The sequence below is a fragment of the Benincasa hispida genome, chromosome 8 (genome assembly GCF_027475165.1).
Source record: "Benincasa hispida cultivar pf3 chromosome 8, pf3_genome.v1.1, whole genome shotgun sequence".
In the NCBI taxonomy this organism is placed as follows: Eukaryota; Viridiplantae; Streptophyta; class Magnoliopsida; order Cucurbitales; family Cucurbitaceae; genus Benincasa; species Benincasa hispida.
Genome location: NC_143485.1, coordinates 23,066,454 through 23,091,302, shown reverse-complemented (window position 1 = coordinate 23,091,302; position 24,849 = coordinate 23,066,454). Strand labels below are relative to the sequence as shown.

Here is a 24,849-nt window from a genome sequence, read left to right as displayed (position 1 = left end):
CGCATCCATAAAAATCAAAGGACCGCCCTCAATGGCAGGAATTCCCAACTCACTCAGGATTGAGGTCATGTTACCTATGGTCATCCTAGTGAAGTGAAGTCTATGCCATGAATGGTGTTATATAATGAGACATTTAGTCAGGTCTTATACAAACTCTTTTTATAGGATGCACCCGCTCGCTTGTCCCCTACATGAATGATCAGAATCAGACCATCTATGAAAAGTCACAACACTTATGACAATTCCACAAAGTTGGCCACATCCGTAGTGTTATCAGGATAAGGTTTCCCTCCTATATCCATATACTACATACCATTTTGGTTATCACTCAAGACATTATCCACTTGTATGTTACCATGTACATGCTTAAGTTACATACAGATAACCAAGGATTTTATGTTTATTGGTTTGTGGTAAAGCAAATAAAACATACAACTGAGCAAAAACAAGATGTGAAGTAAATATCATATATTATACAACAAAAGCATTCGTACAAACTGTTTACAAACTACAGGATATGAGACTTTAGGGCATCAACCCCAACAATCTCCCACTTGTCCTAAAGCGTAGTTGGATGTACATAAAACTATTACAAAACAATAATCTAGGGCATAAAAGCCCAGTATAAGAAAATCTCCCACTTTCCCTAGTCCAGCCCCGGGCGATTCTGTAGACCCATGCTCTGAAGCTAACCCTCAAACACTGTAGCCATGAAATCCTTCATAAACAGGTCAAGAACATTGTGCTCTGCAGCGATCTTCATGATGATCACATCCCCTCGATGCACTATATCACGGATCAGATGATACTTCCGCTCTATATGTTTGTCGCGCCTGTGACTCCTCGACTCCTTGGAGTTCGCCACTGCCCCACTATTATCACAATAAAGAGTAATGGGGCTAGACATATCTAGAACAACTTTTAGTTCTATCAAGAACTTCCTGAGCCAGACGGCCTTTTTAGCAGCTTCGCAAGTCGCTACGTACTCCGCCTCCATAGTGGAGTTGGCGATGCACCCCTGCATAGTGCTTCGCCATACTACAGCTCCTCTGTTAAGGGTAAAGATTGACCCTGATGTGGACTTGCGAGAGTCATTATCAGTCTAAAAATCAGAATCTGTGTATCCAGTAAGGATCAAATCCCCATATCCATGCACGAGCATGTAGTCCCTCGTTCTCCAAAGATACTTGAGAATGTTCTCCACTACGGTTTAGTGACCCTAGCCTTCGTTAGATTGATACCTACTGACTGTGCCCACAACGTAGTAGATGTCTGGACGAGTACAAAGCATCGTGTACATCAAACTGCCAATGGCAGACGCATATGGGACTCGTCTCATCTCCTCAACTTCTTGAGGTGTCTTAGGGCACATGTCCTTAGACAAAGTGACTCCATGCCTGAATAGCAGTAGGCCCCTCTTGGAGTCCTGCATCGAGTACTTGAGCAACATCTTGTCAATGTACGATGCCTGAGACAGTGCTAACTCTTTGTTCTTACGATCCCAAAAGATCTATATACCTATAACAAACTGAGCCTCTCCCAAATATTTCATTTGGAATTGGGTCACTAGCCAGTTCTTAATTGTAGTCGTGGACCTACATCATTCCCAATGAGTAGTATATCATCTACATACAACCCTAAGAAGACTACTGAAGCATTGATGATCTTCTTACGGGCATAAGGTTCATCAACGTTTTGGTCAAAGCCGTACGACTTAATCGCATTATCAAACCGTATGTTCCAAGATCGAGACGCCGATTTCAGCCTGTAAATGGACCGATTCAGCTTGCAAACCTTTTGCTCTTGGCCTTGGCCTATGAATCCCTTGGGTTGAACCATATAAATGGTCTCCACAAGATTTCCATTCAGAAAGGTCATCTTGACGTCAATTTGTCAGATCTCATAGTTATAATAAGTTGCAATGGATAGGAGGATGCGGATCGACTTTAACATGACAACAGGCGAGAAAGTCTCCTCATAGTTGATTCCCTCTACCTGGGTATAACCCTTTGCCATAAGCCAAGCCTTAAAGGTACGTACCTTCTCATCAGCACCCCATTTGCACTTATAGATCCATTTACAACCTATAGGTCTTACTCCATCGGGCTAATCTACAAGATCCCGTAGTAAGTTGAAGTATATCGACTTCATCTTGAGATCCATGGCCTTGACCCATTCATCCTGGTCAACATCCTCTATTTCCTAGTAATAAGACAATGGATCCTCAACATCGCCATCTACTACCATAGCAAGGATTTCCGTGAAACGCAGATTGTGAACGAGTGGGTTCGCAACCCTTACACTACGTCGAGGTTCCCTAAACTCTTGAGGTGGAACCGACCTACTAGATGAACTCCCATCAACAACTCTTGCTGATGTAGCAAGCTCTTCAACAACTCTTGTTGAAGTTTCAAAAGTTTCATTGGAAAGCTCACACAATACGAATTTACTTCGTGATCTGTGCTACCTTATATGACTCCCCTCCAGGAAAGTAGTTTTCGTTGAAACAAACACCCTATCTTCCATTGGATCATAAAAATAACCCCATCGTGTACCTTTGGGGTAGCCTACAAAGTGACATAACCTCGACCGTGGTTCCAACTTATTGGGATTAGCCTCTAGCATGTGTGCACGACAACCTCAAATGTGGAAGTCGTAACAATCCAAAATTCGTGTGTCTTTAAAGCATATGCACAATGATGAATATGAATCATACAAGCTCATGTTGCCACAAACTTGATGACGTAAAGATGGAAATGGAATGTGGATGCTGTGTTATGCTTGTGAACACGTTATGTGATACTACTTTTAGATAGATGCGTTGTTAACTATATGCTTGTAGTATGCTATGGAGCAATGCGTTTGTTGACTAATCACTGATAGGTATGATTGATGATGTTCTATGCTCGAAATGATGCGATAAAAATGCTAGATATGCGTTAATTATTGATGTTCATGTAGTATGCCATGCGTTGTTATAAGTTTCCTTACGATGGAACCAAGTGTAATTCCACCGCAAGTTTCTCAGTGTGATTCGAAGTCAAACTCAGGGACTGTTTTAGGTTATTATGAATATGTTCATGATAGATGCGACCAGGTTTTCAATCTTTCAAAATGTGTTTGTAAAGGTATATAAATTTCGAAAAAATAAAGTAAAGCAGTAAAGATGCGATAATAAAATAAAATACAATAAAGCTAAGCTAGATGATACAAGATACAGGCTTCCTGTTACAAGATGCTGGGGTCAAGTCTTGCTGTGAAAGTTATGCAAAGACGTCGAATGCAGTGGCAAGTCTTATAAACAGAATAGAAAGAGAAAGATAAATAATATAAATAGCGCAAGCTCTCAATTGCATTGAAGCTAGAAATATTGTTACCCTCTTCTCTTGGCGTACACCTTTTAGTGATCGGCCATACTCCCACATGTCTGTGGTAAAACAGAGAATAACATAATGAACGCAAGGTTGCTTGCATGTCTGGAAGTACTACTCGCTTTACTTAACGCATTCTTCTGATCTTCTCTTGATAGATCAGAATGGCATCTTCACTTCTGCTCTTACAGGTGAAGATGTCGTCTAGCATGCCTTAGCTAAACGCATTTTATACCTTTAACACAGATTAAGTACTTGTTTCATTCATATCAACTATCAGGGGATTAAGAAGACATCAAGGAGAAAATGATTAATGGAGGAACGGAAAAAAACAGAGAATGGTATATGAAAGCTATCGAAACATTTAATATATCTATTAAGCGTTTGATACATGGTGTTTGAATGAATAGATAAAGAGATATTGAAATACAACGATGAAAGAGATAAAACAGATACAAACAAGTGCCAATGACTTTGCACTGATTTGATGGAGATCTGTTTGCCGGATACGATGGATTTGATGGTAGGGAGAGCTTCCCTCTCAGGCTTGCTCCACCGGTAGCAGCGATCTATGCATAGAGCTTCCGATCAAGTATTCGGCAGATTAGATCTGAGATTTACCTCTCGGCCTTATCTCATCTTCTTCCCGAATATCTTCAATTAGGCACTCAGCTCAGCCTTTTCTCTCAACACTTTAGCAGTAATTCGCCCCGTATCAAATAGCATAAGTCTTCTCTGAAATCTATGGGGTATTTATAGGTGCAAGTCTTTGACTCCGACCTTGTGGTCCCCACTGATGGTTATGGTAATTAAAAATATGGAGGGATATCATTCCTTCTATTATGCAATCAGACCGTCAATTATGCACAACCGTTAGATGTACACGTGTCTCAATCCTTCGCTTTTGCGTTGCTCAGCTGCATCTTTCGATCGTGGATTTACATGCGGTGTTGTTTTTGTCACCGCATGCGGTTGAAAGTTAGCTCTTGATCGACTATCGCATTGCGCCATCATTGCAGTGATCGTCTCTTCATTGTTGATTGACGGGCGCAATGTGACAGAGATGCGTTGATCAGCTTCTCGTGAGCCTCGAGTGCAAGCGGTGACTTGGTTTCCTGCAAAACAGAGTAAAACTCGGCTTGTCTTCCATCTTTATGGCGTTAGTGGGTGTAATTGCGATCATTTATAATTATTGTAATTCTAAGCTAATTTTCATACAATCGGTGCATATTTACTAACTTTTGGCCACAATATCTAGATAAGTTATCACACACCCAAATTTAGATATATGCTTGTCCTCAAGCATATCTTCTACTAAGGCAATCATGCTCAATTCTTATCCTCTATTTTTGCGTCGATTGGTTGCTCCGAATGTTACACTTATGCACATTACTTGACATCGCAATTTCCTTCTATCCTTGCTAATTCTTAATAAAGCTCTACTTTATTCTTCTATATACCAAATTTCTGCCCGAAAATGTTTTTCTAATGTTCAAAATAGAATGTTTTTCTCTTGTCAAAACAACTCGATGTATCTATATGTGGTGGTCACAACTTTGTGCCATTTATTCACTTAGAGACTGCTGATCATGGTTACACTCTTCATTTTGGCTTATCCCCATGGGTGTCATGCGAACATCCAACTACGGTTGTGTGCCAATTTCAACTTTAACTCATGAATTTCAGAGGAGTTGTCTCTTGCATTTATTTTTTTCTTTTTGTCTTTTTTTCATACTACATTGTTCTTGGAAACTACCTTCGTTTTTGCTTGCTCCTATGGGTGTCATACGAACATCTAACTACATGCAGGATCCTTTCACAACTAAACTCTTATTAGGTTAGGAATATTTTTAAGGATTTCCCTTGCACTGACATTGGAGCTTTGTATGAATTTTTTTTATATGATTGAAAATGGCCGTATTTTCTTAAATACTAGATATTCTGATCTTATCTGCTCAGACCTTCCCAACCCCCAAATTTAAATATGAGCAAGGTCCTTATTGCATTGTTTGGAGAGAATAGACAAACACTTAGAAGAAAATTTCAAAAAGAAGGTTTGAGCAGAACTTTGAAAGATAAGAGGTAAAGTACTGCTAAACTAAGAATTAACTAAGTGTTAGTCAGAAATTACGAAGTATGGGAAATGTTTCTAAGTATAAACATATATTACATCGTCGCAACGCAATGAAGAACACAAAAGTAAAAGATAGAGAACATCGCAAGTATTGACAAAGAATGATAAAGAAAATGGCACAGGCAAAAATGGAGTGAATATGTACTCGTTGTATTGAATATGAACAAAGTATACAAATAAGGTACAAATGAACGCAATACAAAATTTGTGCCTGTACAATAGTCAAAGAATTTGATTATCTTACAAATTTGATTCAGAAGGGTGAATGATTAAAATTCGCACCCTGCTTCAAATAAACACAGATGCATTTTTGCCGAGGACGGGCAACATGCATACATCCGCGCAACATACCCCTTAACTAAACACATTTCTAGAGGATACCTCAACATATTGTATTTAACTAAGGACGGGCAGAAGACATATGCGCGTGCAACACACCCCTCACCGCAATGCATTTGGGTGTACTGGATGCACAGTGTCTCTTGATATCACTTACTGCACCCATCCTCTCATAATTTACTTTCCTTTCTTCTTAATTCATCGAAAACACCAGTTGGCAAGACCTTGCGGCAATTTATCAAATCATTCACAACAATTATACGTCTGGTGCTTAATAAATTTAAGATATAGAAATACATGCGAAAGTAAATTGGAAGGAAATACAAAAGCATTAAAGACTAATCCTACTAGACAGTAATTAAAGGAACTTAGAAAACGGTAAAAGAAAGCTGTAAAGAAAGCAAGTAAATATAAACAGGGATGCTGATTGAAAGAAGTTCTTAGAATTACCGCAATCACTCCCTCTGCAAGCAGATTAATCCTGCTTGCCCAAGTCAATGGTGTCCATGTGTCGATCGAAGTCGCCTCCATAGTATGGATTAATCCACTAACCATTGACTTTGGATGCATTGTTCCCATCTAAAGTTGTTAGTTCCACTACGCTGTGAGGAAATATTGTCTTGATTTGGAATGGCCCGGACCAGCGGGACTTCAGCTTTCCTACAAATAATCGCAAACAAACATTAAATAGTAGTACCTGTTGAACTTCTGTGAATGTTTGGTCGTTTATGCGGTCGTCATGCCATTTCTTTGTTTCCTCCCTGTATATCTTGGCATTTTCATAGGCATCCCTTCGTCATTCGACCAACTGATTCAATTGTAGCTTCCGGACTTTCCCTGCCCTGGCTAAATCAAACTTTAGCTTCTTGCATGCCCATATCGCCTTATGTTCCAACTCAAGCGGCAGATGATAAGCTTTTTCGAAGACCAGGGCGTACGGAAACATTCCAATTGGTGTTTTGTAGGCAGTCCTGTAAGCCCATAGTGCTTCATCAAGCTTGGGTGTCCAATCCCTCCTGGCAGTATTAACAACCTTCTCCAACATAGTTTTGATCTCTTGGTTAGAAATCTCTGCCTGCCCATTAGTCTGTGGGTGATAAGCAATTGCAACTTGATGGTTGACATTGAATTTAGTTAACAAGTTGGCAATTATGTGATTGAAAAAGTGAGAGCCCTCATCGCTGATTAAGGCCCGTGGCATCCCATATCGAGCAAAAATGTTCTTCTTTAGAAACTTCGCCACAGTGGCTGCATCATTCTTGGCACATGCGATGGCCTCAACCCATTTTGATACATAATCAACCGAAACCAGAATGTATTGATGACCTTAAGATTGTGGGAACGAGCCCATGAAGTCAATTCCCCAAACTCAAATAACTCAACTTCTAAGATTGACGCCAAGGGTATTTCATTTCTTTTAGACATATTCCCCATCCTTTGACACCTGTAGCATTGCACAACATGGGTGTGGGCATCCTTATACAGTGTTGGCCAAAAGTAGCCGCACTGTAGGACTTTTATTGTGGTCCCTTGCCCCCCAAAATTTCCTCCATATGGGGACTCGTGACAGAGCTCTAAAATGTGCTTAGCTTCATGCTCAGGAACACATCGACATATTATATGATCATGTCCTTGTCGATATAGGAATGGGTCATCTCAGAAATAAAATTTGGCATCAAGTTTTAGCTTCTTCTTCTACTGTTATGTATAGTCATCCGATAATTGACCGCAAACCATGAAGTTTACTATGTCCGCATACCAGGGAACATTAATGTCTATTGCCATCAGCAGCTTATCGGGGAATTTTTCCTCAATATCCTTTTCTGTCCCTTGAACCTCATAATTTTCCAATCTTGACAAATGATCCGCGACTTCGTTCTCGGTGCCCTTCTGATCTTTAATTTCTAGGTCAAACTCTTGATGGAGCAACACCCACCGTATAAGCCTCAGGTTTGTATTCTTCTTCGTCATTAAGTACTTTATCATAGAGTGATCCATATACACCACCACGTTTGTTCTGATTAAGTACTATCAGAACTTCTTTAGTGCAAATACCACTACGAGCATTTCCTTTTCTGTGGTTCTATAGTTCTCCTGCTCATCGTTCAGTGTTTTGCTCGCATAATAAATAAGATGCAATACCTTATCCCTGTGCTGACTCAAAACTATGCCCACAGCATATCTGCTGGCATCGCACATCAACGTAAATGGTTGCGTCCAATCCAGCGCAATCAAAATAGGTGTGGAGATGGGCGCATCTTTCAATGTGTTAAATGCTTTGGTGTAGGCATCATCAAAATTATACTCGTGATCAGCTTCGAGAAGTGCACTTATAGGTCTTGCGAACTGGGAGAAGTTGCGAATAAATCTTCTGTAAAACCCAGCATGTCCCAGAAAGCTCCTAAGTGTTTTTACGTTTACTGGTGGGGGTAACATGGAAATTGCGTCAATCTTTGCTTGATCGACTTCCAATCCTGCCTTAGAGATTTTATGATCCAGAATTATTCCTTCTTCCACCATAAAGTGGCATTTTTCCCAGTTCAAAACAATATTTTTTGCCAAGCATCTCTTCGAGACTTTTTCAAGGTTAGACAAATAGGAGTCATAATTACTGCCGAAGACCGAGAAATCATCCATGAATACCTCGACTGACTCCTCCAAGTAATCTCAGAATATTTCCATCATGCATCGTTGAAAAGTGCCTAGTGCATTACAGAGTCCAAATGGCATGCGACGGAATGCGAACGTACCAAATGGGCACGTGAAGGTTGTCTTGTCTTGGTCCTCCAGCGCAATTGCTATTTGGTTATACCCTAAATAACCATCAAGAAAGCAGAAAAATTCATTCCCCGCAAGTCGTTTAACATCTGAACATTGAATGGGAGTGGAAAGTAGTCCTTTTTAATGGCCAAATTCAGCTTGTGATAATCCATCCAGATTCTCCACCCTGTACTTGTCCTTGTGGCAACCAATTCATTCTTGTCATTAGTGATGACTTTCATCCCCCCTTTCTTCTGAACACATTACACTGAGATCACCCAACTGTTATCAGATATCGGGTAGATGACACATGCGTCCAGCCACTTTACTATTTCCTTCTTTATGACCTTCTTCATGGCAGGGTTCAAGCGGCGTTGCCTTTCTACTGATTTATTCTTTTCTTCTTCCAGCCGAATCTTGTGCATACAATACGAGGGATTGATTCCTCAAATGTCTGCCAAGGTCCATCCTAAGGCTTTTGCATTATTTCTTAGGATCCGTATGAGAGCATCTTCTTTCTCCTTACTCAGTGATGCATAAATGATAACCGATAATGTGTCGTTACTTCCTCAGTAAGCATACTTTAGGTGCACTGGCAACGATTTTAACTCTAACACAGGTGGCTCTTCTAAAGATGGCTTAATGCACTGCGATGTCCTTTCAGATAACTTGAGTGGTTCAAAATTAGATTCAGCATGAATTTCGGCGCAGTCCTCCTCCAAAATTGCGCTAATTTCACAATTTTCTTCCTCCAACTCCTTCAGGGGTTCGTGCCAATGTCCTTCCCATAGTTCCTCGATATACTTCAACGCATTGAGTACGTTGAATTTTACCTTCTAATCGTCGACCCTGATGGTCAATTCTCCTTTCTGCACAACGATTAGCGCTCTCCCTATGGCGAGAAATGGTCGACTCAGGATGATAGGGATTTATCTATCGGCTTCGTAATCCAATATGACAAAGTTTGCAGGGAAGATAAACTTGTCCACTTGCATGAGAACATCTTCTATCTTGCCCTCAAGAAGCTTTATCGATCTATCGGCCAGCTGTAATGTGATCGTGGGTGGTCTTGCTTCACCGATATCCAACTTCTTAAAAATTGACAAGGGCATCAGATTTATGCTTGCCCCTAAATTGAACAGTGCGTTCCCAACCATCTTCCCTCCTATCGTACAGGGCAATGTAAAGGTTCCAGGGTCCTTCATTTTAGTGGGGAGGTTGTTTTGAAATAGAGTGCTACACTCATATGATAACGCAACTGTTTCATTTTCCCCAATCTTTCTCTTATTGGCGAGAATATCCTTGAGAAATTTCACATAACTCGGAATCTGCTCTAATGCTTCTATCAAGGGAATATTAATGTGTAGATGCGGAGAACATCCAGAAACCTCTGAAATTACTTGCTATCGTCTTTCTTTTTCAGTTTGGACGGGAAAGGTGGAGGATCCCGCCGTCTTTCTTGTTCACTTTGCTATTTGGTGAGGTCCTGTGCTTGTTGTGTGTCATTGGTTGGAGGTTGCGTTGACTGAGAATTCATGTCTTGAGGAGCTTCATCTTTTGTAGATGATCTTACTTCTGAACTGGTGTTGCTTCCGTTATTAAGCATCTAATCATCATCAACAGTCAAATCTGCTGGTGTTGTTACCACATCTTGTAATTTCGGCATAATAAGGGCTGTCATTCTGCCACTCCTCAATGTCACTGCATGACATTGTTCTTTACCTCTTAGCCCCAACACTCTTGAGTTTCCGTGCTGCGTACAAGACGCTTTCTTCTTTAATTCCCTCGTAAGCTGATCTATCTGATCTTCTAATTCTTTAAGAGAGTCGGCTTGCGATTGTCTCATTGCCTTGCTCTTTTCAATATAATGTTTTAATGATGTCTCTAGAGACGAGGTACTGCAAGAGGTATCATATGCGAACAGTTGGTCACAGGGTGGCCTACCTTGAGAATTACTTGGGCTGCAGTCCAGATTAGTGAAGACCGGAGGGTTGCCTCGATCCTCTTGATAGCTGAATTGATAGAAACTATGGCCTTTCTAATTGAGATTCTTATCCAAACCAAAAATTAAGTGACCCCACCAACCAGGGTTGTGGTTGTTGCCTAATGATTCATAATAAATAGCATATACGGGTTGTTGATTCCATGGGCAGACGTCAACCGAATGTACCTTTCCCCATTGAGTGCAATCTATTACAGTCACATGAGTCACTGCATTAACTTGAGAGAGAGTTCTCTACTGATTAGCCACTGTTTGGAGGAGTGAGATCATTATGGTCATTTGCTCGACCAATGCGCTCATTGTGTTGTTGCTCCCGACCTCTTACCTCAAGCCCGATATCAATCCACTCATTAGAATGTCGCGAGATGCGATCCAATATGGTCTTCACCTCCGTGTATGACTTATTCATTAATCCTCTTTCTGCAGAGGCATCGGGAACTGCTTGCGTTGATTAGTCTAGGCCATTATAAAAGGTTTCTATCAAAATACTATCAGGAATCCCGATATGCGGACAGTTCTTCACTAATTTTCGGAATCTCACCAAGGCGGTGCACAAGGTTTCATAACCCTTTTGTTCGAAATTCAAAACCTCCCTCCGCCTCTTTGTGTTGACAGACAGAGGGAAGAATCTATTCATGAACCTATCAACCAACTACTCCCATCCATTAATTTCGTCTGGCTCTAATGCTTGAGCTCACCTCTTTGCTTCATCCCGCAATGTGTACGGAAATAGGTATAGTTTAATACCTTCTTTAGTTACACCAGGCATGGAGAATGCGCTACACATGTCTACGAAATTTGGCAAATGGGTCTTCTCCCTATAATCCTCTGAACTGTCCCACATTCTGAATCATTTGTAGCATAATAGGTTTCATTTCAAAGCTTGCATTCCCCTCAACTACTGGTCTTGAAATTCCTGATGAAAAATTATAGAAATCTGGCACTGCATATTTCCTCATAGGGATGTTCTGGTCAGCAACAAGAAAAACGGGATCTTGCACTGGCAAAACTCCCCTTTGGTTTCTAGCAGGAGCCACATTCTCATCAGCCATACTTCTTCACCAATTAATTTAGCCCTGATGAACTCTGCGCGAAGAATACACTTGAGACTGCTCTCCGTGTTGAACAGTCAGTACAAAGAGATCTGTCCTGCACATAACATAAAAATATTCAACACTAACCGTTAACAAGTCCCCAGCAACGGTGCCATAAACTTGTTGACTAATCGCTGATAGGTATGATTAATGATGTTCTATGCTCGAAATGATACAATACTACTGCTAGATATGCATTAATTATGGATGTTCACATAGTAGGCCATTTGTCACAAGTTTCCTTATGATGGAACCAAGTGTAATTTCACAGTTTCTTGGTGTGATCCGAGGTTGAACTCAGGGACTGTTTTAGGTTATTGTGATATGTTCATGATAGATGCGACCAGGTTTTCAATCTTTAAAAATGTGTTTGTACAGGTATATAAATTGCGATAAAATAAAATAAAGCAGTAATGATGCGAGAATAAAATAAAATACAATAAACCTAAGCTAGATGATACAAGATACAGGCTTCATGTTACAAGATGCTAGGGTCAAGACTGGCTGTGAAAGTTATGCAAAGACATGGAATGCGACGGTAGGTCTTATGAACAGAATAAAAAGAGAAAGATAAATAATATAAATAGCACAAGCTCTCAATTGCGTTGAAGCTAGAAATACTGTTCCGCTCTTCTCTTGGTGTACACCTTTTAGTGATCGGCCACACTCCCACATGTATGTGGTGAAACAGAGAATAACGTAATGAACGCAAGGTTGCTTCCATGCCTGCAAGTACTACTCGCTTTAGTTAATGCATTATTCTAACCCTCTCTCGATAGATCAAAATGGCATCTTCACTTCTTCTCTCACAGGTGAAGATGTCGTCTAGCATGCCTTAGCTAAATGCATTTTATACCTTTAACACAGATTAAGTACTTGTTTGATTCATATTAACTATCAGGGGATTAAGAAGACATCATGGAGAAAATGATTAATAGAGGAACAGAAATAGAAAGAGAATGGTATATGAAAGCTATCGAAACATTTAATATATCTATTAAGCTTTTGATACACGGTGTGAATGAAAGAGAAAGTGAAATACAACGATGAAAGAGATAGAACAGATACAAACAAGTGCCAATGTCTTGGCACTGATTCGATGGAGATCTGGTTGCAGGATAGGATGGATTTGATGGTAGGGAGAGCTTCCCTCTAAGGCTTGCTCCACCGGTAGCAGAGATCTATGCACAGAGCTTCCGATCGGGTATTCAGCAGATTCGGTAGATTAGCTTCCGATCAGATATCTTCAATTAAGCACTCAGCTCAACCTTTTCTCTCAACACTTTAGTAGCAATTCGCCCCGTATCAAGTAGCATAATTTTTCTCTGAAATCTATGTGGTATTTATAGGTGTAGGTCTTGACTCTGGCCTTGTGGTCCCCACTGATGGTTATGGTAATTCCGAAGATGGAGGGATATTATTCCTTCTATTATGCAATCAAGCAATCAATTCTGCACACCCGTTAGTTGTACACGTGTCAATCCTCCACTTTTGTGTTGCTAAGCTGCATCTTTCGATCATGGATTGCATGCAGTGTTGTTTTTGTTACCGCATGCGGTTGAAAGTTAGCTCTGGATCGATTGTCGCATTGCGCTGTCATTGCGGTGATCGTCTCTTCATTACTGATTGACGGGCGTAATGTGACAGAGATGTGTTGATCAGTTTCTCGTGACCCTTGAGCGCAAGCGGTGACTTGGTTTCCTGCAAAACAGAGTAAAACTCGACTTGTCTTCCATCTTTATGGTGTTAGTGGGTGTAATTGCAACCATTTATAATTATTGTAATTCTAAGCTAATCTTCATACAATCAGTGCAAATTTACTAACTTTTGGCCGCATTATCTAGATAAGGTGGCATAAATAACTTGTATTTCTACAAGTTATCATTTGTCAGAAGTTTCCTTGCGCTGAAACCAAGTATAATTCCAATGCAAGTTTCTTAGAGTAATCTGAGGTCGAACACAAGGATTGTTGTTGTTAATGTGTTACATTTGTGATATATGCGATCATTTTTTACAATTAATAAAGATTGTGTGTTTGTACAGGAAAGTAAATTGCGGTAAAGTAAAATTGTGCAGATAAACTAAAGTTGCGTTAATAAAATAAATTGCAATGAAAATAAACCTAAGCTAATGTGATGCAAGATACGAGATACATGATATACATGATGTTGAGTTCGAGACTGACTGTGAAGTTTATACAAAGGATCATGGTATGCGATGGCAAGTCTTTATGTATGAATCAGAAGAGGAAAGAATAATTGGTACAAACGTTGCAAGTTTGTTAATTGCATTAAAGATGTAACGAAGGTTTCGCTTTCCCTTGGCGTACACCTCTCGGTGATCGGCTGCATTTCCATATCTCTATGGTGAAACAGGGATGAACGTGGTGAACGCAAGGTTGCTCCCATCTCTAGAAGTACTTCTTGCTTTTGTTAATGCATTCTTCCAACCCTCTCTCGATAGGTGGAATGGCATCTTCACTTCTTCTCTCACAGGTGAAGATTTTGTCTAGCATACCTTGACTAAACTTAATTATTTCCTTAACCCAATTAATTTACTTGTTTAATTCGTGCTAATTACCAGGGGATTAAGAAAACATCATGGAGAAAGTGAAACATGGATGAACGATAATAGAGAGAGAAATGATAATGGAAATGATCATAACATTTAGTACTAAGATTAAGCGTCTGATACATGGTGTGAATGATAGACTCAGAAGATGAATACAAGTGATGATGAAGAGATAGAAACAAATACAGAAGAGTGTCAATGTCTTGACACAGATCTGGACGGTGGTTTTTCTTGCCAGTGTGTGGATTGGATGAACAGAAGAGCTTCCCTCTCAGGCTTGCTCGTCTGGAAGAGATGACCTTCATACAGAGCTTCAATGGTGGGGATCGAAAGGATTCTTTGCCCGGAGACTCACCTCTCGGCCTTGTCTCTTAATTCTTCCCAGATCTACCCTGAATAGTCGCTCAACCAGTCTCTCTCTCAGATAAGTATATACACTTTTCTATGTATTCAAGCATCCCTTTCAGTGGAATGGCTGGAGCTATTTATAGGCTAAGCTTTGACTCTTTGCATTGTGGTCCCCATTATTGTTAAGGCAGTCCCTGAAATGATGGAGTGAATATTCCTTCTGTTACACAATCAATCCTGCAGAAATGCACAATAGTTAGTTGTACACGCGTCAGAATCCTCCGCATTTGCGTTTCTCTTTACATCTTCGATCGTTTGCCTGCATGCGGTGTTGTTTTTTATTACCGCATGCGGTTGAGATTGCATTGATCGCTTAGCTCTTGATCGATTGTCACATGCGCCGTCATTGCGTTGATCGTCTATTCATTCCTGAATGATGGGCGCAATGCGACATAGATGCGTTGTTCAGTTTATCTCGAGCCATGAACACATGCGGTGACTTGATTTCCTACAAAACAAACTTGAAATATTCTTTCCTACCATCGCAATGGTGTCAGTGGGTGTATTGACATTTTTAATTCTCGCATTTCTTAACCAATTTCTATACAATTGACACAACTTTCCTTTCTTTTGGACAAAATATCTAAGTAAAACAATATAAATAACTTGTATTTCTACAAGTTATCACACCCCCAAATTTAGATATATGCTTATCCTCAAGCATATCTTCTACTAAGGCAATATTGCTCAATTCCTATCCTAAATTTTGCATCGATTGGTTGCTCCGAATTCTCAACCTAGGCACATTACTTAACATCACAATTTCTTTCTATCCTTGAAAATTCCTAGCAAATCCCTACTTTATTCTTCTATACAACAAATTTCTCCTAAAAAATGCCTTTCTAGTTTTAAAAAGAATGTTTACCTCTTATTGTTAAAACAACTTGATGCATCTGGATGCGGTGGTCAAACTTTGCATCATTTATTTCGAGACTGTTAATCATGGTTACACCCTTCGTTTTGGCTTGTTCCCACGAGTGTCATACGAACATCCAACTACGGTTGTGTGCCAATCTTAACTTTAACTTTTGAATTTCAGAGGAGTTGTCTCTTGTTTCTTTTATTTTTTTTCCTTTTTCTCATTTTTCTCTTTCCATATTGCATTGTTCTTGGACACCAACATTCGTTTTGGTTTGCTCCCACAGGTGTCATGCGAGCATCCAACTACGAGAAGGCTGCTTTCACAACTTAACAATTATCAGGTTGAGATTGTTTTTGAGTTTTCCCTTGCGGTGACATTGGAGTTTATATGAAAATTTATTTATTTATTTATTTATTTAGACAATTGATGCATTAATGCATTTTTCCCGCATCACTTGATCGTATCTGCTCAGACCTTCCCCACCCCTAAATTTAGAGATGCGCAAGGTCCTCATTGCATTGTTTGGACTGAATAGACAAACACTTAGACAAAATTTCAAAAAGAAGGTTTGAGCAGAGTTTTGAAGGATAAAAGGTAAAATAGTGCTATAGGCATGAATTAACTAAGTGTTAGTTAGAAAATACAAAGTTTGGGAAATGTTACTAAGTGCAATAAATAACACAAAATAAAAGATCAAGAATATCACAAATAATGACAAAGGATGATAAAGAAGAGGCTATTACGTACTTGAAAGAATTGTTACTTTGTTATATTAAAAATTAACTAAGTACACAAGGAATTACAATTAATGCAATAAATTTTTTTTTATCATATACAAAGAATCAAAGAATCAGCTTCTTTACCTAGAAAAATAATGAATGAAATTATCTTTTGTTTTTGATTTAGACAGGTGCACGATTAAAAATTAACACCACAATTCCATTAACGCAAATACATTTTTGCTGAGGACAGGCAACAACGCATGTATAATTGCAACACACCCCTTAACTCAATGCATTTCTGGAGGACGGGCGCACGGTATTTCTACCAGTGCAACACTACCTCAACATAGTGCATTTTCGCTAAGGACGGGCTAACAATACATATGAGTGCAACACACCCCTCAATGCAATGCATTTGGGTATAATGGACACAAAGTGTATCTATTATCATGAAATGCACCTATCATCGTGTTGCATATCAATTTTTTTTCTTTTTTAAGTCATCAATAACGCAAGCCAGGAAGACGTTGTGGTGTTCATCGTTTTATTCAGTCATTCAAAGAAAATTTAAGAACAACGCTTCTAATGCATATTTTACATGACATGGAAATACCAAAATGAATAAAATTGAAGGTAAATACATAAGGCATTAAAGGCTAATTCTAATAAGCAGTAAATAACGTAATTTTAGAAAGTAGTAAATAAAAGCTGTAAGGAAAGCAATTAAACATAGATATAGGGGTGCTAATTGAAAGAGTTTTCAGAATTACCCCAGCAACATCCCGTGCAAGCGGTTAATCCAGCTTGCTCAAGTCAATGGTCTCCATGCGTCGATCCACATCGCCCTGATAGTATGGCTTAATTCGTTGACCATTGACTTTAAATTCGTTGTTCCCGTCTTTAGTTGTCAGTTCCACTACACCGTGGGGAAATATTGTCTTGATGCGGAATGGCCCAGACCAGCGAGACTTCAACTTCCCTGGAAATAATCGCAAATGTGCCTTAAACAATAATACCTATTGACCTTCGACGAATGTTCGATTGTTTATGTGGTCGTCATGCCACTTCTTGGTTCTCTCCTTATATATCTTGGCATTTTCGCCATTCGACCAGCTGGTTTAGTTATAACTTTTGGACTTTCCCTACCCTTGCTAGATAAAAGTTCAGCTTCTTCCATGCCCACATTGCCTTGTGTTCCAATTCGAGAGGCAGATGAAAAGCTTTTTTGAAGATCAAGGAATATGGGGACATGCCGATTGGAGTTTTAAAGGCAGTTCTATATGCCCACAGTGCTTCATCGAGCTTGGGTGACCAATCCTTCCTGGAGGTACTGACTACCTTCTCCACGATAGTTTTGATCTCCCAGTTTGAAATCTTTGCCTTCCCATTAGTTTGTGTATGATAAGCGGTAGCAACTCTATGGCTGATGTTCAAATTAGTCAACAGGCCAGTAATTATGCAGTTGATGAAATGTGAGCCATCATCGCTGATTAAGGCCTGTGGCATTCCATATTAGGCAAAGATATTCTTCTTGAGAAACTTTGCCACTATGGCCGCATCATTCTTAGCACATGCGATAGCCTCAACCCACTTTGATACATAATCAACCGCGACTAAGATGTATTGATGACATTCTGATGGTGGAAATGGGCCCATAAAATCAATTCCTCATACATCAAATAATTCAATCTCCAAGATTGACGTCAAAGGCATTTCATTTCTTCTAGACATGTTCCCCGTTCTCTGGCATCTTCGCACTGCACAACGTGGGCATGGGCATCCTTAAACAGTGTTGGCCAAAAATAGCCACTCTGTAGGACCTTTGCAAAGGTCCACTGCCCCTCAAAATGTCCTCCATAAGGGGACTCATGAAAAAGCTCCAAAATGTGCTTGATTGCATGCTCAGGGACGCATCGATGTAAAATATGATCAGGTCCATGTTGATACAGAAAGGGGTCGTCCCAAAAATAAAATTTGACGTCATGTCTCAGCTTCTTCTTCTGCTGGTAAGTATAATCCTCTGGTACTTGGCTACAAATGATGAAGTTCACAATGTCCACATACCAGGGAACATTAATGCCTACCGACATCAGCAGCTCATCAGGGAATCTTTCTTCAATGTCTTTTTCTTTCTCCTAAACCTCTCAATTCTCCAATCTTGACAGCAGATCAGCAACTTGGTTCTTGGTGCCCTTCCGGTCCTTCATTTCTAGGTCAAACTCTTGCAAGAGCAACACACACCGAATCAGTCTCGGATTCGCATCCTTCTTTTTCATAAGATATTTTATCGCAGAATGATCAATATACACCACAACAGTTGTTCTGATTAAGTATTGTCAGAATTTCTCCAGTGCAAATAAAACCACGAGCATTTCTTTTTCTGTGGTTGTATAATTGTCCTACGCATCATTCAACATTTTGCTAGCATAATAGATAGGATGCAATACATTGTCCTTGCATTGACTCAAAATTGTGCCCACAACATATCCACTAGCGTCACACATCAACACAAATGGTTGCGTCCAATCCGGCGCAATAAGAATGGGTGCGGTAATGAGTGCATTCTTCAGTCTGTGGAATGCTTCAGTGCACGCATCATCAAAATCATATTAGCGGTCAGCCCCAAAGAGCACACTTAGAGGCCTTGCGATCTGAGAGAAGTTGCAAATAAATCTTTGATAAAACCACGCTGTCCCAGAAAGCTCCTAAGTGTTTTCACGTTCACTGGTGGGGTAGCTTGGAAATTGCGTCGATTTTCGCCTGATGAACTTCTAATCCTACCTTCGATATTTTGTGACCTAGCACAATTCTTTCTTCAATTATAAATTGGCATTTCTCCCAGTTCAAAACAAGATTAGTTTCCACACATCTCTTCAAGACTTTCTCAAGATTAGATAAACAGAAGTCATAATTATTGTCGAAGACTAAAAAATCATCCATAAATACCTCGACTGACTCCTCCAAGTAATCTGAAAATATCGCCATCATACATCGTTGGAAAGTACATGGTGCATTACAGAGCCCAAACAGCATACGACAGAATGCAAACGTGCCAAATGGGCACGTGAAGGTTGTCTTATCTTGATCCTCTAGCACAATTGCAATTTGGTTGTACCCTAAGTAGCCGTCAAGAAAACAAAAGAATTCATTCCCAGCAAGTCGGTCTAACATTTGATCAATAAACGTGAGTGGAAAGTGGTCTTTTTTAGTGGCCAAATTTAATTTGCGATAATCCATACAGATTCTGCACACCGTAGTTGTCCTTGTGGGAATTAACTCATTCCTGCTATTAGTGACGACTGTCATTCCCCCTTTCTTCAGAATGCATTGCATTGGGCTCACCCAGCTGCTATCTCATATAGGGTAAATGACGCCTGCATTCAGCCACTTTACTATTTCTTTCTTCACAACCTCCCTGCCAACCTCCCTCATGGCAGGGTTCAAGCGACATTGCCTTTCTATTGATCTCGTTCTTCTTTCTTCCAGACGAATCTTGTGCATGCAATACGAGGGACTGATTCCTCGAATGTCTGCCAAGGTTCATCCTAAAGCCTTTGCGTTGTTCTTTAGGATCTGGATGAGTGCATCCTCCTTTTCTTTACTCAGCGAGGCGGATATAATAATCGATAACGTGTTATTACCTCCTAAGTAAGTGATTTTTAAGGAGCACAGGCAACGACTTGAACTCTAAAACAGGTGGTTCTTCCAAGGATGGCTTAGTGCATTGCGATGTTCGTTCAGATAACGTGAGTATTTCAAAATCTTATTCAATTTGAATTGTAGTGCAATTCTCCTCCCACATTGCGCCAATTCCATAATCTTCTTCCTCCAACACTTCTAGGGGTTCGTGCCAAGGTTCTTTATGCAATTCCTCAACATATTGATAATTTTCCATATCACTCGGGTATTTCAACGCATTAAGAACGTTGAACTTCACTTGTTGATTGTCAACCCTAATGGTCAGTTCTCCCTTCAGTACATCGATTAGTGCTCGCCCTGTTGCAAGAAATGGGCGACCCAAGATGATAGGCACCTCTCTGTCAGCTTCATAATCTAATATGATAAAGTTAGTAGGGAAGATGAACTTATCTACTTGCACGAGTACATCCTCTATCTTTCCCTCGGGATGCGTTATCAATCTATCTGCCAACTGCAATGTAAATGTGGTTGGTCTTGAATTGCCGATATTTAGCTTCTTAAAGATCGACAAGGGCATTAAGTTTATACTCGCCCCTAAATCACACAGCACATTTCCGACCTTATTCCCTCTTATTGAGCAGGGCAATGTAAAACTCCTAGGATCTTTCATTTTGGTGAGGATGTTGTTCTGAAACAACGCACTGCATTCATATGTTAACCCAACTATTTCATTTTCCTCGATCTTTCTTTTGTTAGCAAGTATATCCTTGAGGAATTTTACATAGCTCGTCATTTGTTCCAAACCTTCTATTAAGGGAATGCTGATGTGTAGTTGTCGAAGGACATTCAGGAACCTCTGAAATTGCTTACTATCATCTTTCTTCTTCAGCCTGGATGGGAAAGGTGGAGCATCCTACCGTACTTCTTGTTTAGTTGGTTGTTCATTGAGGTCCTATGCTTGCTATGTTTTAGTAATTGGAGGTTGCGTTGATTTTGAATTCAGGTCTTGTTGAGATTTAACTCTTATAGATGTACTTACTTCTGAACTTGTGATTCTACCATTATTGGTGGATTGGTCATCGTTGGTTACTAACTCTACTGGTCTTGTTATTGAATCCTGTATAGGTGGCATAGCGGCTATTGTCTTACCACTTCTCAATGTCACTACTTGACATTACTTTTTACCATGTGACCCCGATGCTTCCAAACTGCTAGGCAGCATACCAGTCGTTACATTCTTAAGTTCAATCGCAAGCTGTTCAACCTGCTCCTCCAACCCTCTAAGGGAGGAAGCTTGCGATTGTCTAATTGCTCGCTCTTCTTTATATAATGTTTCAACAACATTTGCGGAGACAAGGTTTGCAAGAGGTGTCAAAAAAGAACAGTTAGTCATATGGTTGTCTACTTTGAGAATTACCTGAGTTATGATCCTGATTAATGAAGACCAAAGGGTTGCCTCGATTCCCCTTATAACTGTTCTGATAATCACTTTGGCTCCCCTGGTTGTAATTCCCGTCCCAACTGAAAGTTGCATGATTCTGCCAACCAAGGTTGTAGTTTTTTCCGAACGGTTCATTGTAGACAGAGTATACGAGTTGTTGATTCCACGGCCAGACTTCCACTGAATGTCCCTCTCCACATTGAACACAATTCATTGTGACCACGTGTGTCAATGCATTGATTTGCGCTGATCCTTGAGAGAGATGTATTTGCTGATTAGCCATAGTTTGGAGGAGCGAGGTCATTGTGGTCATTTGGTCTACCAGGGTACTCATTGCATCAGTTGGTACAACGGCACCTTCTGCTCTTTCTTGCTCCAAACCTCTTTCCTCAAACCTGGTATCTAACCATTCATCTGAATTTCATGAAATGCGATCTAAGATGCTCTTTGCTTCCGTATACGACCTGTCCATTAATCCTCCTGCTGTGGAGGCATCAACAACTGCTTGTGTTGGTTGATCCAAGCCATTGTAAAAAGTCTCCATCAGAATGCAATCGGGAATCCCGATATGCAGACAGCTCTTAATTAATTTTCTGAATCGCACCCAAGCGGTGCTCAAATTTTCATAGCCCTTTCGTTCGAAATTCAACACATCCCTCCATCACCTTGGGTTGACAGTTGGAGGGAAGAATCTGTTCATGAACCTTTCAACCAATTAATCCCATGTGTTAATCTCATCTAGCTCTAATGACTGAGCCCACCACTTTGCTTCATCTCGTAGTGTATACGGGAAGAGATATAATCAATGTCCTTCTTGAGTCACACCAGGTATGGAGAATGCACTGCACATGTCTACAAAGCTAGTCAAATGAGCATGCGGGTCTTCTCTTTGTAATCCTCCAAATTGTCCCGCATTTTGGATAATTTGCAGCATCATTGGTCTTATCTCAAAACTTGCATTCTCCTCAACCATAGGTCTTGAAATTCCTGGCGAGATGTTATAAAAATCTAGCGTTGCATAGTTCCTCATAGGGATGTTACAGCCAGCAACAAGAAAAACTGGATCTTGCACTAGCCAATTCACCTCTTGATTCCCTGCGGGTGCCTCATTGTTATCTGCCATATTTCTTCTCCATTTAAGTCGGCCCTGATGTACTCTTGCGCGAAAAATATACCTGATCTCTGGGTCAACTTAGAATTTCTGGATCACTTCAGTACTCATAAACTGTCAGACTGCTCTCCGCGTTAAACAGCTAGTACAAAGAGCAAAATATCACAAACGTATTCAACACTAACCATTACCAATCCTCGACAACGATTGTCGCATGCACCATCATTGAGTTGATCGTCTATTCATTCCTGAATGATGGGCGTAATGTGACGTATATGCGTTATTCAGTTTATCTTGAGCCATGAACGCATGCGGTGATTTGATTTCCTACAAAACAGACTTGAAATATTCTTTTCTACCATTGCAATGGTGTTACTAGGTGTATTAACGACAATTTATAATTCTCGCATTTCTTAGCCAATTTCTATATAATCGATGCAACTTTCCTTTCTTTTGGCCGCAATATGTAAATAAAACAATATAAATAACTTATATTTCTACAAGTTATCAGAAGTGACGTAAACTAGCTTTACATTTTTTCCACAACCCCAGAGGTGTTCTCGCAACACTCTTGGTGGGAACATAATTGATTATGTATATCGCAGTCTCCACTACAAAACCCCTAAACGAGTCCGATAAGGAATTGTAACTCATCATCAAATGGACCATGTCCAACAAGGTTCTATTTCTCCTCTCCGCTACACCATTTTGTTGAGGTGTACCTGATGCTGAGAGTTGGGAAACAATTTAATGTTCTATCAAATAGTCTTAGAATCCCGAGTCCAAAAACTCTCCACCTCAATCCGATCGAAGTGTTTTAATTCGTCTATCCAATGCGTTTTCAACTTCAGCCTTGAACTCTTTGAACTTTTCAAAGGATTCAGACTTTCGTTGCATAAGATAAACATACCCGTACCTAGAGTAATCATCAGTAAAACTAATAAAATACTCATAGCCACCTCGGGATCGCACATTCACAGAGCCACAAAGGTCAGAATGTACTAACTCAAGAGGCTCTTTGGCTCTATAACCTTTTCAAGTAAAAGGCATTTAATCATCTTACCCTCAATGCAAGATTCACACACTGGTAAAGAATTTTCTTCTAACTCACTTAGAAGTCAATTCTTCACAAATGTCTCAATCCTATTGAGATTAATGTGCCCTAAACGAAGATGCTGAAGATGGACGTTTTCTTTTGGAGAAATTGATGCGTGGTTAATGCGATGAAATAATGGTGTAGATTGCGATGGTGGTGTATGCATTGTGAATGCAATGTTTTCTTAGCAAGATCCAAGTATAAACCCTACTAAGTTGCCTTGTAAACTCAGGGTCGAACACAGGGATTATGGACGCAGTATGAAATGGTAATTTTAGATCTCTTTGTGGTGACAAATAAAATAATGCGTTGGTTGGTATGTTGTTTAAGATATAAAGTTTGTATGGCGGAATTGAGAAATGAGTTAATAATACGAAAGATACAATGAGTATGAGGGGGAACGGGTTAAGAAGGGATTTAGCTAACACTCTCTAAGATTGCATTCTCGTTATGCGATCATGCTACACACAACGACAGCAAGTAATCTCTCAATGTGAATGCTATAGCTCATAGTTTTAGAACGCATGCGATGTATGCGATGATGTCTGTAGGACTTATGTCTAAGCCTCTATTCTTGTCTATGCGATGATGAATGACACACATATACACAAGGCGACCACATACTACCATAGCCTATTTCTAGGGTGCATGCGATGCATGTTAACAAACAGAACTTATCTCTATGTCTCTATCTCTTGCTTATTAGATCTAATCTTGCTTTCTCAAGTCTAGATTCTAACCTAGCTCTCTCAAGTCTTAGGTTATTTCTTTAGACTCTTTCTCGAGTAGTTATAACGGGCAGAAATGCACATTATTATGGTGCTAAGTTCTTAAACAATGTTAGATTACGTTGATGAAATATATTACTTTGCGTCCATTAAGCATCAATCTTGTAATATTGCAGTCGCATGCGTTCAGTGATAACTTATAGAAATACAAGTTATTTATGCCACCTTATCTAGATATTATGGCCAAAAGTTAGTAAATATGCGCCGATTGTATGAAAATTGGCCTAGTATTACAATAATTATAAATGTTTGCAATTACACCCACTAACACCATAAAGATGGAAGACAAGACGAATTTTACTCTATTTTGCAGGAGACCAAGTCACTGCTTGTGCTCAAGAATCATGAGAAACTAATCAACGCATCTCTGTCACATTGTGCCCATAAATCAACAATGAAGAGACAATTATCGCAATGACGATGCAATGCGATAGTTGATCCAGAGGTGTGTTTCAACCACATGCAGTAATAAAAACAACACCGCATGCGAATCTGACACACCCCACCCCCA

At 39.9% G+C, this 24,849-nt stretch overlaps 1 protein-coding gene across 1 annotated transcript; it reads right to left on the bottom strand.

Annotated features, from left to right (window-relative positions):
• Positions 1 to 20,026: 20,026 nt before the first annotated feature.
• Positions 20,027 to 20,695, bottom strand: LOC120069796 (uncharacterized). Its single transcript, XM_039021609.1, has one exon. The coding sequence runs from the start codon at positions 20,693 to 20,695 to the stop codon at positions 20,027 to 20,029; it is 669 nt and encodes a 222-aa protein (XP_038877537.1).
• Positions 20,696 to 24,849: the final 4,154 nt, after the last annotated feature.